General features: G+C 40.5%; 1 protein-coding gene across 1 annotated transcript in view; it reads left to right on the forward strand.

The window, feature by feature from the left end:
- The window catches only part of tgfbr3 (transforming growth factor, beta receptor III), a 92,213-nt gene that overhangs the window by 23,938 nt on the left and 50,413 nt on the right, over positions 1–17,862 (forward strand). Inside the window, exon 3 of the mRNA XM_012882530.3 lies at positions 7,307–7,494. Within this exon, the coding sequence (XP_012737984.2) occupies positions 7,307–7,494 (188 nt within the window). The remainder of the gene's footprint in view (positions 1–7,306; positions 7,495–17,862) is intronic.

The raw sequence follows: 17,862 nt of genomic DNA on the forward strand, positions 1-17,862 counted from the left end.
GAACGTCAGTCACTGGTGCTTGGTCTTTCATGTCCATGTGTTTTACACATTGTGAGCAATCAGTCATTCTGCAGAGAGTCCTGCTCATGAACTGTGGAGAATCCGACCACAGCAGAATAAGTCTTCCACTCACCAGAATAAAGAAGTGTAAACGTCTTACATTTCTGCTGCTTTAACTAGTCCTAGTAAAAGTGCAATTGATAAAATTGTAAAGATGCGACCAGAAACAGACAGGACCCACTCAGACACTTTTAAACACACTGATACGAAAATTAATTTAGGAAAGATTAAATTCACAAGGACCAAAATCACCATTATATAAGATAAAAAAGTACATTTATGTTCTGTGTTTTTTATTAGTATCCGTGTCTGCTTGGAGGAGAGCAAAGTTGTTGCTGATTATAGCCCAATTTCAGTTTAAAAGATTCTTATTGATAGGTGGATTCTGTCTTTTTAATTACAAACTGGCATGTTTTGCTGAGCTGGTGTTGTAAATTGCACCTCAGTCTTTCTAAGCTACTACGGTGTGGACACATGCAACCTCAGCAGAGGTTTTAGACAATTCCACATCACTCTATTCACTCTATTTTGTCATCACACATTCTCTCTATAAATATGAAATCAAAGTCATGAGGACAACCATGGTGGAGGTCCCATGACGCTGTGGAACCGCTGAGTCTCTCTTAAGATGTCAAAACAACCAGGAAATCAAAGTACCAGAGTTGTTTTAATGCAACATGGTGATAAGTATTATAATGAAGTTAAGTCTTAGATGCTTTTATAGAACAACTTGCCATACAATGAAAAGAAAAGCTTTCTTTCTGGTTCTGTACATTAATGAAGGGCTGAAGAACAAATTTGTGTCAACACCTTTCCATTGAAGGATACTGGAAGGATATTTATGCATTAAGTCACTATTTTTAAGTTATTCTCTGTGGTTGTTGCTCTGAACAGAGACAAGGAGTTAAAAAAAGAGCAATTTAAACTAGGGCTGAAACAATCCCTCGTATAATTTGAGTAACTCGATTACTCAAGTTTTTTGAAGCAGGTAGCACAATGGGGGTAGGTGACTGGGCCACAATGATTGGCATGTGGGAACCAATAGATAAGATGATCCCCACGGAACTCGAAGCCGAAAGGTGATCGTCCACTATACCTTTAACAGAAAAGTAGACACAGCCCAAGTGTGCGCTCCAGAACTAATTTGGCGTGCCATAATAGCACATCCTCGATGCTGCAACACCTGAGCAGGAAATATCCGCTGCAGCGGTAGACCCACAACGAGAAAACCCCCCTCACATAAATTTGGAACACTTCAATAGACAACTGATGTTTCCAGAACGAGAGCGCTTGCTTGCAACAGGCTCACATATGTGAGGAAACTGAAAGTGAAGTGTGATTACTGGCAGCTTGTCAATAAGGGGTGCTAAGGTGTCGTCCCCATCAAAATTTCAGAAAGAAGTATAGACACAATGAAAATAAATGACTGACATAAGAATGCAAAAAGTCAACAATGACATCAATGATAAGACAGGAGAGTATGGCGACAGCGAAAGGAAATTCGGTTATTTATTTTAGGGCTTGATGATATGTTTTTTTAAATATTGTATTTATAAAAAGGCATCTTTGAATCAATGCTTTGTCCCAAATGTCTCACTGGCACGTTTTTGTTGTTGTTTCTTTTTATTTTTAACAGCTGTAGCTAAATATGAGAAACAGCTAAAACATAACCTACTGGACTACATAAAAGCATAATTCTAATGCAAGATAGAGCATCTCAATATAATAGTCTCATTTTGTATCTCTTTTTAAAAAATCTAGATATTTTTTAAATCTAAATATATTGCCCCGCCCTAATTTATTTACAAAATAATCATTTCACAAGGCTTTTTATCACCCGCTACCACTGGGTTTCATTCAGGTGGTGTTTATTAGTCCTGAATTTTAATTTGCCGTTTACTATTTTGATAGGTAAGTATGTAAGTTCTTTTCTTTTCTTTCCTGTCTGCTTTTGCCCTAAGAGTGTAACTCAGCACTTAAATTGACTACACCGTCTCTTTTATATTTGGATAACATCATAGTTTTTGATGGTAAAACATCTCTTTAAAAAACCCAGACTGCAATATGAAACAGAAACTTTATTCACTTTTTGGCTTGTGACCATTTTCACCACATAGGTAACTCGTTCTGTACTGACGGTAAGTCAAGCAGAAGGGGTTGAGCTTTTGATACACTGATGTTAGAACTTCTTTTTTTTAGCTGCAGATTCATCTTTTGCTACAAATGTTCAAGTGTGCACTAAAGACATGCTATGATATGCAATACAATGTTGTTGTTTTTAAAGGGATTACATTGTTTAATAGCCTTTTCTCTTTCATATATATTTCTATTAACCATAAAATAGGTTTCAAATTTGCAGAATGTGCCAATGTTTACTTGATTAAATGTCAGAATAATCGATATAACACTTAGTTACTTAAACAATCATTAGCTGCAGCTAACGCAAATAATTCCACATAAACCCAAAATGGAGTGGGAATACTGAAAAATCAAGTCAGAGATATTTTATGTGAGAACAAATGTGAACATGACTATGATGCACATTCACTGTTGCCAAGCTTCAAGGTGACTGATTTTTGAGTCAACAGGAAAGCTTTGCCTGAGCACGTTACTGAGCTCTGTAGAACAATGTTTTTCCTGTATATTAACTGAGTGTGAGAATCAGCTCAAGTCCCAGAAGCTTCATTTCTGGGCCCACTGACTGTCAGAAAGAATAAGCGAGGCGGTGAAAGTATCTTAAGTGCTTTTAACTTGTCATTCTCAGAGCTAAAACCGCAAAATCTTGTTTCGCACTTTACACCCATGACGATGTCACTCAGGATTGCCTTTCCCGATGCCTCTCTGAAATGAAGCATGTCAGTTTTAAGCTATTAGGTAACTTATTTTCATGTTTGAATCCACTTTCCTTTAGGCGCTGTAATCCATTGAAGCCCCAGTTAGATGCAGCAGTCTGGATAGCTGCCATATTTTGATAGAGCCAATCAACTAAACAAACTAATCTATTTCTGATCCTTTGTTTGTTTGCTGCATCTAACAGTTACTGTCAAGAATAAAAAAGTCAGCTGTTTCAGATCTTTCCCATGATAATAATCAAGTCAACACCAGCATTTAAAGCTGACTTCAATTTGTCACAGGAGCTATTTATGGCTTCATAGGGCTTTTCTTCTTCATTTCAAACTTTTATTAGTTTTCAATAAACAAAAACAACAACAAAAAAGGACATACATCGAAATACAAAGAACCCTAACAAACAATCACAACAATACATGATTCTAACAATATAAAAAAGTGGGTGTGAGTTTATATATATATATATATATATATATATATATATATATATATATATATATATATATATATATATATATACTGTAAAATATAAAACTGTTACTGTTAAATCCATTTGGAATAAAAAAGGTTGAGGGTTGTTGCTCATGCAACTTGAACCAGTGTGTTCTTTTCTAACTAGGTCGCCTTTCGATTTATTCTATTAGAAATAAAATGTTAATATCCACATTAAAAAGCGATTATGGCCATTGTTGCGTGTTCTCTTTATTATACTTGACTTCTTTTGGCTGGCCTGAATGGCCTGACCCTGACAGAACCGACTCTGTGATGACAGAAGACCAAGACAAATGGATGGAAACGGGAATGGTGGGAGAAAGGGAGACAGATAAGGTGATGGCAGAGATGAAGCTGTGGCGGAAGCAACAGATGTTCGCATTATTTCCTGTGTTCTCTGGTTTTAGTCTAATAGAAATGACATATGTGATTGAAACAGAACCAAGGATTGAAACTTAAAGGGATATTCAAGATTTTAGATGTAGGGTTCTGGTAAAGGGGTTAAGGCAGTTCCAACTTTACCCGCTGTAGACTACTGTTGTAACGTCTTCTTTTCGTATAAATCTGATTACCGTAGTTGATCCCAGAAACAAGAGGGGCCAGAGCCGGGCCTGTATAATACATGAAGCATGCAGTAGTGCAGCATTTTACATTCTCCACCAGCTACTGAGCACTGCTTTTTAGTTGGCTGAAAGAAGGCTTGAAGACTTTTGCCTTTCTTACTAGGAAGACACATTTGGCTGTGAGAAATATTTCTGCTTATGAAGAAGGCGGCCTGTCATGTTGTGGTAACTTAAGGAATGTCATACTTCACTCCTATACATGTGTTGAAACAACAGTTGTTAGGGTTTGAGTTATAAATAGCTGTCAACAAATATTAGCTTCTTAATCCTGTTTTAGTATATCAAGAACAGAAAGGCAAAAAAGTACAGTATTCTGCAAAAAAGTACTTGAAAACTACTGTATAAAAAAACAAACAAACAATAAATCATTGTTAATGATAACAGTAGTTTAACCACAGTAGGAATAATTGTTTTGCTGGGGTTTATAAATTTTTTCAAATCTTGAAACTTGGTGATTTTTTTTAACTGAAAGTCTCCAAAATAAATGGGACCTACTATGCTTCCTTTTAAACATTTAGGATAGCTCTATGGTCTATACAAAACTTTTTAGCACTTCCATTCTGAGATAAAGAGAAACTGGGGAGGGAAAGATACTTTCCCTCCCCAGTTTCGCTTATTTTGAGCTTCTTTCAGATTTACCTGCTTTTATTCTAGTTGGCCATGCCCCCAACTTAATGTTTTCACTCACACTTTATACAGATGAATATGGCTGCCAGCCAAAGCACAACAGTATAGCCCTACATCTTAGACCCTGAGTCAGACCCAGTAGCAGACATGTAGCCTCCTGCAAAACCAGCAAGTATCACGCCAGTCAAACAAAATTAATTAATTCACACATACCATAATATCACATTCCCCATTGCAAGTGGTTCTTTATTTTTTTGTTTTTAAAAGGCTACCACCAATCGGCCCTTAACTGCACAACTAGCTACCATACCAGCTGTTGTCATGCACAACATGCTAACTCGCTCTGTCTACTATATTACTATATTATATCTACACACAACATTTTTTAATCATTCATCTAAAGCTAAAATCGGGACATGTCCGGTGACAGCTTTTGTCGTGGACAGGTCGTCCAAAATTGGAGACATCTTGTGAGCTTAGCCTTAGGCTAACAGTAGCCTATTGTTAGCGTTAACTTGTGCTCAATGACATGTTCATGCCGAACAGTTATGCAAAACTCATTAGATAAATCATTAATTGCTCACATCTCTGTCATCTGCAGATTTCATCTGCGGACAAACCCAAAATTTCTTTGGCAATGTTGCTGAGACATTGCCAACAAAAATAAAATGAAGCCACGCAGCTTAGTTCTCAATATGTGCATGGACATGTGTTGTTTATTACAGCCAACAACAAAACATTTGTCCGTTCCAGCAGACACTGCACAGCACATACACCGGAAAAACCTGCTCACATGCTCCTCTTCTAAAAATTCAAAAAAGTGGGAGGGGCTTCACTTGGGTTGCTAGGCGAGGGGCAGTGCTCGCCGATTGTGACGTAATAATCGGGAGGGTTTTGAAACGGCTCACTCAGACCAACTCAGACTCGCTGTTAGCCTAAATATCTGAGACTAACACATTTGGATTTACACTAAATGAAGATGTGATGAGTACATTTTCAGACAGAACCCCATTTTAAAACTTTTGAACTATCCTGGGATTGATAGAAATTAAGACTACACATCAAAAAGTCTAGAAAAAATATTTTTCTCCTCTTCCTTTTTCTGTATATCTTCTGTTCTGTTGTATTTCTAAACAATAGAAAATTAGATCATTGTCCAGCAAGTGCTGTAATCTTTTGGAAGTCTCTCAGAAGGAGCTGCGTTTTTCTGTGTTTGTCTAGCGGTTGTTTGTTATTCTGTGTATGAGCAGGGGGAAAAAGTGAGTCGAAGTGCCCTCGGATGTGTTTGTGGGAGTGAGACGTGATGACATGTTCAGGGAGGGAATCGGCTGAGCTCCTTAGGGAGGAAGAGGGTGAGGGGTCACAAGCAGAGGGTGGAAATACTGATGCAACACAGGTTTTTGCCATTAGGCCATCTCTTTTTATCGCCTTGCAGGATCTTATATTGTTTTAATCAGTGTTAATGTGATATTTCAGCTCCTAATATCCTTCGGTCTCCCAGAGTTTGGATCAAAACTGAGATGGCACTGAATTCAGCTTGAGATTGTCTTTCGAAGGCCTCAATTTTTCTGATCTTGCCAGTATGGTAACAATAAAACATCCACCTTTTTTCCCACAACCAAAGCAGGGAAGCTGTGCCATGTGAGATCTCCAGCTTTATGCTGATCCATAGTCTTATTGAAGAGCACACAGAGAGAAAACAATGGCTGTGTGTTCAAGGTAAAAAAAAAAAAAAAGACTTTTCCCCAGTGGCTTCTCCCACTGCTGAGGCACTGCTGTTTTCAGTTGGAGAAAATTTACAGTCGCCATCGAACTGTCTTTTTGCTCAAACTTTAATTGTTTCCACATGTTCCATCGGGTTGCTGTTGGCAAGCTTTGCGGGTTTAATGTAACGCGTTTGAAATGTTAGTGAGCCCCACGACTGGCACAAGGCTGCAAGGTGAAAACCTGACCTTATCACAGCCACATTTTAATAGAAATGGGCTGTGTGGGGCTTTGCTTGAACCGCTGTAACTTTCTATGCACCGCCCTGCTTTTAGGTGACGTAATAAAGACCCCAGCTTGGTGTAAGTGGGTTATACAGATGGCAATCAGAAAGGAAGTGTAGCGTGTGGTGTGCTTGCTTCTTCTGTCAAGCTTGTAAGCAACCTAAAAACCTTGCTGTTGGGAGTTTCGTATTTAGTAATGACTGACTTAGGCCATGATTAACATGGAACCCTGTCCTCATTTAGGTTACTGCCCTACTGATGGGTGGCTCAGTCATCGCTTACACCTGACCACATAGTAGGTCAAACAAAGAGATAAAACAGTAAAACTTGCCAGTCGTAAACTCAAAAATTGTATCCGTGTGTGTAACATTGTTCAGCGCTATTGTGTTGTGCTGACAACAGCAGTATTTGGCTAGACTTTTACTTAAGACTTAAGAGTTTGAGGAATTATGGTAACTCTGCACTGCCAGATCTACAGGGCTTCCATATTACCTTTCATTTATGTCGAAAAATGCGGTAAGAACATATTAATAAGTTAACAACAAGCTGCCTAGCATAATAACATTTGTAGAATGATACTTTGAATGGTATTTGTATGAGCTGTTCACTTTAGTCATTTAGTGTAGCCAGTGTGCAGACCTGACGCATCCTTTCTTTCCACCGCAGGGCCATTGTCTCGCAGTCCGTGTGAGCTGCTGCCGGTCGGGTCGGGACACCCGGTGCAAGCCATGCTGAAGAGCTTCACTGTGATGTCGGGCTGTTCAAGCAAAGGCACCATGAGCCTGCCTCAGGAGGTGCATGTGATCAACCTGAGGGAACATGCTGCAGAAGGCCCAGACGGCTCTCCAGAAAGAGTGAGTCATTCACACTACCCCCCCCCCCCTCCAACCTCCTAAAAAAATAAACCCCAACCTCAATTACATGGTGTCTGATAGAAAAGAAAACTTCAAGGAAGATTGCAAGGTCTTTATCCACTGATAAGACAATTACATTTCCAAGCTAACTTCATCTTTCTAGTGTCTGAAAAAGTTCATCCTTTCAGGAGCAGTTTGTGAGAAAATCCACACCCTCTGTGCATTTTGACATGCTGCTGATACTTCTGAACACGTAGCAGGGTGTGATGAATTCCCACTGGTATTGCACTGTTTCACCAACTAAAGTGAGAGTCCTCTAAACTTGATCAGATGAGCTTTCACTTCCTTCACCTCCACTTTTCTGAGTGGTAAGAAACGGACTCTTTTAAATGCCTGCTATTTTCCAACCATGTGTTCTGTCCAGATCTCCTCGGTGCACCCTTCACACGGCCATCACACGGCCTGATAGTGAAACCCCTCCTTGCCTTCAGGTGCAGCAGATCCTGTGGCTGGATTGCAAATCGTCAGGCGTACTTTGAGCATGAATCATGTGAAGACCTCTCACGTCTGGATTTTAAACTGTCACCACAGTGTGTAGTGTAGCGTGCGTAGGCTTGCAGCTGCTTAGTGCTTTGCTAAGGTGAAATACCGAAAACAGCTTCTGTGTGCGTTTTTGAGGTATCTGCAGGAGCAACGCGCGTTCTGGCTTCAGTGTCTGCCTTCCCCCTGACGCGTTTTAACAACATAATGAAAAAAAATAACTATTTGTAAAATGCTAATGCACACAAATGATTTGCAAAGGTCCTAATTTGGAGATAGACACTTTGCTTTTATTGGATGATATGTCTGAAACCTTTTTATCATGATTATCAGAGCTTTAAAATGTGAATATTAAACACAGTTTTAAGTTCATGGGTTTTGGTGACCCATTAACATTTTGCATGTTTCTGCAATTTACTGTAGAACACTGAAAGCACAAAATTACCAAAAACACCTAAAAAGTTATATACCCAAATTAAATTAGATGCTGCTCTTGAGCCCTTTGTGGTAAAGGCATAAGCTTGGTGTCACACTTACACTTACATTTTTAAAATAAGAAGTCCAGTATGGGGTTCTGGTAACCGGTCTTTAGTTATTGAAGTTAGAACACACACAAATTGTCAATTTTCTTGTTTTCCTGTTTCTTTCTTTGACATGCAGATGTAGACTGATGCAAGGATATTTTAGCTGACAAATAAGGGAGCCAAAAGAGACAATCGTGTGACAGGTTCAAATTTGAATGTAATATAATAAACAATGACTATTCTAGACCTGTTTTCCTGTAGGTATGTCTGGGCACTCTCCAAACCTTTTCTGATGAGTAAAACAAAAAACATCGTCGCTCCTGTGACAAACTCCACCGCTTCTGCTTTTGCTATCTGGGTCTTCCCAGAAGCTTTACATTTATTTCCTGGGGAAAATGTACGTCTAACACCTGACTTAATCTGACTGAATTTGACTTTGGACAGTGCCTTGAGATGACATGTATCATGAATTGGTGCTATATAAATAAAATTGAATTGAATTAACACCAAAAGCTGACTTTACACACAAGGATGCACTGAGAGCGCAGCGACCAGATGAGCTTTACGCATGCGGCTGCTATGGAGGTTTAAATATCTCTCCCGACATGCGATACATCCACGCAACCGTAATTTCACTGGCTACAATCTCCACATGTCGCTATGAGCGTCTAACAGTGGTGGCTGGTGAAAAAAAATCTTGGTGGGGCTGGCCAATTGATTTCCCTGCCTAACCCAGAACATGCATTTAAATAAAAAGTCGGAAAATTACTACGATTCCACAATAAGCATTTAATTAATAAAAGAAACATTGTTCACAAAGGATTATTTTGGTGTTTTTGTCTAATTAATCCTTTTCACAGACTCATGCCAGAGGGTTTGCATACATCGTACATGTACGTACAGTAAATTATTATGAAACAAATGTTTACGTCTTGACTTAAATATATATCCTAATTTTTTATTTATATAATTATTTAAGTAGAACAATGACTAGTGCAAAATTAAGTTGTATTTACCGGAGATGAAGTGTAGACTGCAAATTCTGTCGTGGTATGATGGCTCCCACAGTCGATTGGGATTGTCTGCCTGCATCCTTTTCATTGAAATTATCCATTTCTTTCTTCTTTCTTCGTCCTTCAGTAAACGAAAGAAACGTATATCCGACGATTTGGAATGCCTCTGTGTGCAACCGGTAGCACAACAAGTCGTAGGCATTGTTTCGATTCCAAAAATAAACTAAAAGTACGCTCTTATTCACCCGTTTTGTCACGCTGGTAAGCGAAAACAGAACTGTTTTTGTCTACCAGCGGGACCCGGATGTAGCACGGATGTAGCTCGTAACGTCACACGTGAACTGGTCTATACACCTATCACTGTGTAGCAGGGGCAAAGACTCCAGGAGCCCCGAAGCCATTCATTTTGGCGATGATGATTGGCCAAATATTTATAAATTTTCCCTAGCAACAGTATACGGTTGGTTATTTCGTTACACTTGTGGGGCTCCTTGAGTGACAGCCCCACAAGTGTAGAAGAAGAGAAATGCTACGTTCTGTTGGTGGAAATGCACTGTTAAATGAGAGTCAATTGGTAGAGTCAATTAGTAGAAGTGTTTTAATAATTCTTATTACATGTAGCCACGTACTATTAAGTAAAAACTGACATTAATAATACTTTTAAAATCTATATATATTTTGACTTTTCCCCTCCACATCTAGGGAGGGCAGCACCTGAGCGCCCCCTATGGGCCATCCGCCACTGGCCTCTAAACTGACTGGTCCGAGCAACGTACCTCAAAACGGGAGGAGGGAGGGTTTTGAGAAATGAGCTATGGTGAATTACATTGGCTCTGGAGAAACTGTGGATCAACACAGTTGGTCAAAAAAGGTGTCAATTAATCGAGGGACGGAAGATGACCATCTTGAAATAAGAGTTTATAAAATAGAAGTCGACGGTAGGAACTACATGGCCTTGAAGCCAAAAATGCGTTCCGACTGGTCACCGGTGACCCGTTGCCAGTTAAAGCTCTCAAAAGCTAATCTTAGCAAACACGTCACATTTATGAGAGAGTTTAGATTTTCCTCAGTTGACTCTTCTTCATAACGTCTGCAGTTCACTCTGACCTGCTGGATATGAACTTCAGTCAAGTCCTGACAGATCGGGGGAGTTTTCTTGACTATGCATCCAAAGTTTCAGTGCTCTGATCTGAGCCACTTTGTGTCTTTTGGCTTGTGACAAGATGCTTCATCATGCTGGACACAGCATAGAAATGATCCCCAAATTGTGCCTATTTATTATTTTGATCACATTGTATTCATGGGAGTGTTTTGGTCAGGATCGTGAGAGCCCATTCTCTTGGGGACTCACTGGGAAAAATAACTTTACATCGTCCTCCTACAGTCATTAAAAGTACTTTCCACAAAATCCAGTCTGTTCCTGATGTTTCTCTTGGACAGGGGTGGCTTCTTTGTGTGACTGTCTTTTTATCAAGACCTCACTCCCTGTGCAGATGTACTAACACATCTTAATTCTGTAGCATAATCCTCACGAGGAGACGATCCTGGGTGTAGCTGGATCTTTCTGACTGTAACTTAACCTCTCACCTTAAAGATCATGTGGATCCAGACAAGTGTTCTTTCAGCTGTTATACCCTTATGACCAGTTTCCCTGCATGTGAGGCAACTTTGATGCAAAATGAGTGCATCCTATTCTTTGGACGTATCCACTGCTAACACAGTAAGACATTTGTTATCTCCACTAGTGACTAGCTTAAGGCCCTTTTTAGGTTTAAGTCCCTTTTCTAGAAAAGTCTCAAGTTGCCAAATTGCAAATATTATTTACTTTTCAGTTCAGTATTGGGTTTTGTGCACTCATTCTGTTAACATAGCACCCCACAAATGTAAAACTAAAGACTTCCTTTGTGATGCCATTGGTATTAATGTCCTACATTTCTAATGGAACTGTTGACCAACAAGCTAAATCTACATTTTCCACTACAGAAGGTAAACAATATCTCAGCTTGGTTCATTGCGTATGAAGAGCTCCAAAATGTGTTGCCTTTAGTCAGGTGTAGTCAGGTGTGCTGTAATATTTATGAAATAATACCACAACTGTATTCTGACTTACATTCAGACGAGATAAGCTTACCTGTGTGCTTCATGAAGACCTGAGCACATGGGGGAAAAAATACCATAAATCTAACCTGGCCTCTAACCGGGCCACGCATGCAGCTGAGTCTGAATCTCCCTCCATCCTGGGCTGCAGAAGGTCACTCTGGCACCCGCTGGGATTAGCACACTGTGCTAAAGCTCATTGTGGAACTGCAGATTTTTGCTTTCGATTAGATAAAAAGACCCCGTGAAGGACAATCAGTGCCTCTACCCGCTCTGGTCCACCTGAGCCGTGGGCACCATATTGACTTGTTTGTTTGGCATCTCCTTCTTTAGCCTTCAGCAGGAGATTGCTGGAGAAACTTGGTGCTCCAGTTTGGCCATCACCAGCATAATCTGCCGCTGATCTGTCATGACAGGAAGAAGAGATTGTCCAGTAGATTAAAGGAATTATAGGTAAATAAAGAGAGATAAGGAGATTAAGGAGAACTCAAACATCCTTGGCCGCATTCACTTAAAAGGCCTCAGCTAAACAACCACTTTATTCTCTATTATTCATCCTTGACAGCTCCAAGTAAACAGTTTGCCCTGAGATCATGAGGTTTCATGGTGAAAGAGCTTCTCCCAAACCTTAAAGCCTCAAATGAGTTTTGATTATCAAACCCTAAAAGTGAATGGTTGACAAATAGCAAACATTTGTCTACTACAGAGTAGCAACCAGCCTGGGGATGGGTCGTACAAAAACCTTTTTACCTCTCTTTATCCTGTGGAGCACACTTCCTGTCCCAGACCGGAGCCATCGGGAGATAACGTGGTGTTCAGTGGTGTGTATCAGAGCATATTACACATTTAACAGTTAGCTAACAGTCCATCCCAGGTTCTGAAACACAGCTTGTCACACAACCCAACCTAACTGCAGGTATTGTTAGAAGCTCACCCATCACAGAATTTGTGGCTGATTTCCAAATTACCGATGTTGTGAAACTGAGCTGTTGATACCGGGTTCACCACATTGTGGTTTTTTGTTAAAGACTTAGAAATAATAACAAAAAGCATTTTTTTATTTATGGGTAGCTTGAAAATTTAACTGCATTAACAATAACATTTTTGTAATTAAAATAAAATAAAATAAAATAAAAGCAAAAGTCCTATTTTTGAGAAAAAAGCACGTTATGGGATAGAAAACACCCCAAAACGAATCACAATATATCCTACTCTTTTACATTTACACACATTCATCACTAATGAGTGCAAACTTGCTGTGATAAAAGCCATTTCTTTATCAAGTTTATCAAACACTGAGAAAGTTCTACATGTTATAATCTCATTATTACATGATAAGTCAGTTATACATTAAATCGTAACATTCCTTTATTGTTACTGAATGATCAGTAGTTATTGACATCTATACCAGGGGTGTTGTCACACTGTGTGTATAAATGTGTTGGCACACAGCTTTGCCATTAAACAACCTTTCACTAGAATCGATTCTAGTGATGAAAGAGTTGAGTTCTCTCATTTTTTTTAGCATCTTATTTAGTGATTAGCCTGGTTTGCATGATTAGCATAGCTAACATCTCTCGCTGTGTGTGTTCCTTGTGGAGGTAGAAGACCCTTGACTTGGCTGTTGTTCCCCAAAGACTACCAACATCGCCCACGCAGGTCTTCACCGGGATTTGTTTGTCAGTGTAACAAGGGAAAGGTTTCGGGGGCGTTATCATGAGATAACCATGTTCAGGTGTTGCCTGGTTACGTTAGGGTTAGGGTTGCCTGGATACTTGATTGTTTTTACTCAACATAGATATCTCATGTTGAGTTGTGGCCAATCAGTCAGTTACTGTGTCCTCTATTTTCTAAGCTAACCAAGAGGTGCCTGGTCGGTGTGCAACTGAAGAAGATTTCCTCTGAGCTCTCCTCGTCACCTCAGTTGACAGGAGAGGAAGTGGTGCCTCGGCCACAGAGCAGACTGCATTTGTATGTTTTGAACAATGGCCTGCAGCACAGGAGGTGCTTGTGGCTGAGCTTTGGCTGTCTGTAAAAAGGCGCTCCCAGAGAGCACAAACTGCCCCGCGGACTCATAGCGAGTGTCTGCAAATCTGAGTCTTGACAAGATATGGGAGCAGGTCGGCTTTTTCACGCTGCAAGCATGGTCTAATAAGGAATAGGGACAACGCATGGGAAACTTTAGACACCATTAAACGCACAGGTCTCGGCACACATCCTGCCATTGCAGTGTGTGAGGCCTGCTTCTTGTCGTTTTCACCTCCACGTGTGAAAGTCATGGCTCGTCTATACTCTCTGAATACGTGCGAGCAATGAATTATTTCCTGCCTGCGCCAGAGAACCCATTCTGCAGAGCCTGAACGGTTATCCGCAAAGCACAATATTCACAGGGGGACCTGACTCAGAGCGTACGTTCTGGCTCCAGGCCAGGCTTTAACGGCAACACTGCATTGGTAGGTGCAACAGAAGAACTTTAGCCACTGGGCATACGTCTGTGTCTGAGATAAGCTTACATTTAGAAGGACGGCAGTGACTGAAATAAAAGCCAGAGAGGGAAAATGTGTCATAATATTTTGAAAGGCGTTGCAGTGATCTTCTCGGCTTGTTTTCAAATCAGCTGAGATAAATGGATTGCGGGCTGCTCCAGTGCTAGGTTTTACTGATGGCTACTGATATATCAAATGCCGCTGGTACTCATAACTAATGTTGGTTTAGTTTTAGAGCTGATTTATGTCAGCGTGTGACTTTTACATCAAGTCTTCATGACTTTGAAGAGACTCATTTAGTTTGACATGCAGCGAGTGGTTCTATTAGAGCAACGCTAAATAGCATTTTCCCTTAGGGTCTCATAAGGAGCTACGATTGTTGGTCGATGGTCTCGTTCTGCTAGATATAAATCTTGTAATAACAAACTTTTAATTTCATGTCCGTAAATGTCTTATGCTGTTCCAAATGTCATGTGCTGTGGCATATGTGCACGGTACATACGCCGTTTCTAAGTTCCACCTCTATTGACAGCATTTTTAAGCATATCCAAACAGTCAGTGGGAGTAAGGCCTGACAGGAGGCAACATAAAATATGCTACATCAGATGCACAGAGCTGCGTACCTTCATACGGCAAGGCACATTCTAACCAACGTTGGACTCTTTTCTCCTCTAAATAGCAGGCTTCTTGTTTCATATTTTCTTAAGCCTCTGTTTTCATATGGTTACCAGCTCTGACACGAGCGCGTCTAGACATTTTTTTTTTATTGTTCTCTGGTGTTATTTGCGTTTGTCTGAAATAGGAATGGGTGTTTTCTTCAGCTTCAGTGGTCCCGAACAGAGTCACAGAAGGCCGTTTCCTCTCTTTTACGCACCTTGGTCCCTGAAGAGAGAGGGATGGCGTGGATTCGACAACATTATCTATAAATAAGCCAAGTAAGGTTACAGTAAAAGCTGTAGCGCTTGAATGAAACGCAGTGCTTCAAAAGCTGTGGTTTCCTTAAAAGACATACGAATCGCTTCTGCAGTTTCAGAGAAAATGAAAGTGAGTTTTATTTTGAAACATGACATTCAGTCCGAGGGGCCTGTGGTGGAGGGCAGATTTAACGCTCATATTTCATCTGAGCTCCAATCCTTTAGGGACCTTTTGGCCGGATCTTTTTCTACTATTGACCTTAAGAGGATAGTGTTTTGCCACTTATGCTCAGCAAAAACAATTGCCTCATTCTGGAACAGTCCTCAGCTCTGGATTCAAGATCCAGGTATCACATCTTTTAACGTTTTTCCACATGCGTTCACTTGCAAGTGTTGTACTTCACCATGGTAACGAGCCACGAATACGTGTATTGGCTTGGTGATTCTTTGATTGCTGCAATGTGTAGGGTAGAAATAAGCTTTTCAAAACAGAGACCAGGGGGCGGGGGGTTGATAAACCAACCAGGTCGGTGATATCGTTCCTCTTTCTCTAATCAGTACAACAGACATCAAATGCAGCCACAGACCCTGATCAGGGTGAGGCAGAGCAGATGATTGCTTTATCAGCTGGAATTCACAGATATCATAGCCTGTGTAAGTGACTGGCTGGAGGAGCTCAACTGGCACAAACAACTGGTGAGAAAAGATCTAAGCCGAGCTCACACACTAAACAAAACACACACATTGAAAGCCGGCAGTGCACTGCGCAACCGAAGCCAGGAGATTGCCACATCGCGTCCCATTTAGGTGCAAGTGTTTTTCCTTCTAGGTTTTTGCTGCAACAGAAATGCAAACTTTAACATGTTATTGGTACAAAACAGCCCTCTTGTCACTTTGGTTAAAACTACAAAAAGGTTTGCACACACTTTGCATGCGGCTGAAGGAATTGGTGTTTTTTGGAAAAATGAAAAGCTCCTTAAAGTGAAGGTGGTAGGTGGAAGAACTCACCATTATCCACACCTCCACAACGCTCCATTGAATACAAGGATTGTGGGCTTGTTATATGTCCATTTATGGGGAGCTTAAGGAGTGGAACCACATGCACATCAGCAGAGGCCCAATCCATTCACCCATGCACATGTGGAATCCAAGATTTGGCACTCACATCATCTGCTCTGCATTCGTCTGGTTAATGCAGATTTACAATACTGGAATCACTTTCTCCCAAAATCCCCAAAATAAAAGCAGACATTAAGGCAAATATACTGATTTTAATGCTATTTTATTCGTTTTGAATTAAATCCATGCAAAAAAACATATTTTTTAAGAATGGATTTAAAATTTACGGTGCTTACAAAAGTATTCACACCACCACTTAAACTTCTTTACATTTTATTATGGCACAACCCTACTTTGGTGGTGACAGACCAGCACTAAGTAGCACATCATTGTGGGAGAAAAATTCATATTGCTTTTCAACATTTTAACCAACAAAAGAGCAAACAAAATAACTAAATAGAAAGGTGTGACATGCATTTTTATGAATTAATTTTTACTTCCTACTACCACTTACCATTCATTGCAATACATTACCTGCACAAGACACCTCACTGGTAAATAAAATGCTAAAAAAATTAAAGGAACACTTTTTAGTGTATAGTTAAAGTTGATCTGTTCAGTTCTGTGGGCGGGGGGTTGTTAGTCAGTGTTTCGGCTCTTCTGCTGTTGAAAAATCAACTACAGATGCAACAAGGGGACATCCCAAAAAGCAGGAATGGTTTTGCAGGTGGAGGCCATAGACATTTCTTTGACTAGTTTTCAGCCATCTTTCATTTGACCAGGGTCAGTGTCCCTTCTGGTACCATGAGACGATACCTGAACCCTACAGAGGTTGCCCAGCCAGTCTAACTCTACCAAGAATCAAGAAGCTTTATTTGTCAATTTGTGTTACCATAATGACATTTTGATGATGCAGACACCGGGTCAGAATGCACATAAAGACACATAACAAACAGACACAACAAAACTTGATGTTTCCATTAAAAAAACAAACAAAAAAAAGCTGTTGATTGCACTGACCAATAGCAACCCTCCTTGAAGGGCTTAAGCATGCATATAGTCCTTAGCAGCTAATTGGTTTGATTTCAAGTCAAAAAGAGAGCAGTCTATAATACTGTGCTATAAATTTAGTTGCGAAATTTTACAATTTGCATGGATGTCCAAACAGACAGACCCTGAGGTTGTACAAGGTTTTCTGGGTCTCCCAGCACCGTCTCATTACCACAGGCGAGATTCCAGGAGACAAGCTGTTGCTGTAGGAGAGCTGGACGGAGCCATTTGATCTCCTTAACCCATCAGCAGGATCAATATCTGCTCCTTTGTGCAAGGAAGAACTAGCTGAATACTACCAGAACCCTACAAAGTGACCTCCAGAGGCCCACTGGCATGAATGTCTCTGACCAAAACTTTAGAAGCAGACTTCATATGGGTGAGCTGACATCCTCATGAGGACCCGACATCCTCATGTGGGCATTGTGCTCACTGCCCGGCACCGTGGAGCTTGACTGCCATTTACCAGAGAACGCCTGAAGGGGCATGTTTGGTACTAGCTCCCAGCTCTTTTTACTGACAAGAGGAGGCTCCCTCTGAGCTCGTGTGACAGACATGTAAGGATCAGGAGAAGCTATGGTGAACGTTATGCCGCCTGCAACATTGTTTGGCATGATCATTTTGGTGATGACTCAGTGTTGGTCTCGGGAGGCAAATCCATGGAGGGATGCACAGACCTGTTCCT

The sequence above is a fragment of the Fundulus heteroclitus genome, chromosome 9, assembly GCF_011125445.2.
Source record: "Fundulus heteroclitus isolate FHET01 chromosome 9, MU-UCD_Fhet_4.1, whole genome shotgun sequence".
In the NCBI taxonomy this organism is placed as follows: domain Eukaryota; kingdom Metazoa; phylum Chordata; class Actinopteri; order Cyprinodontiformes; family Fundulidae; genus Fundulus; species Fundulus heteroclitus.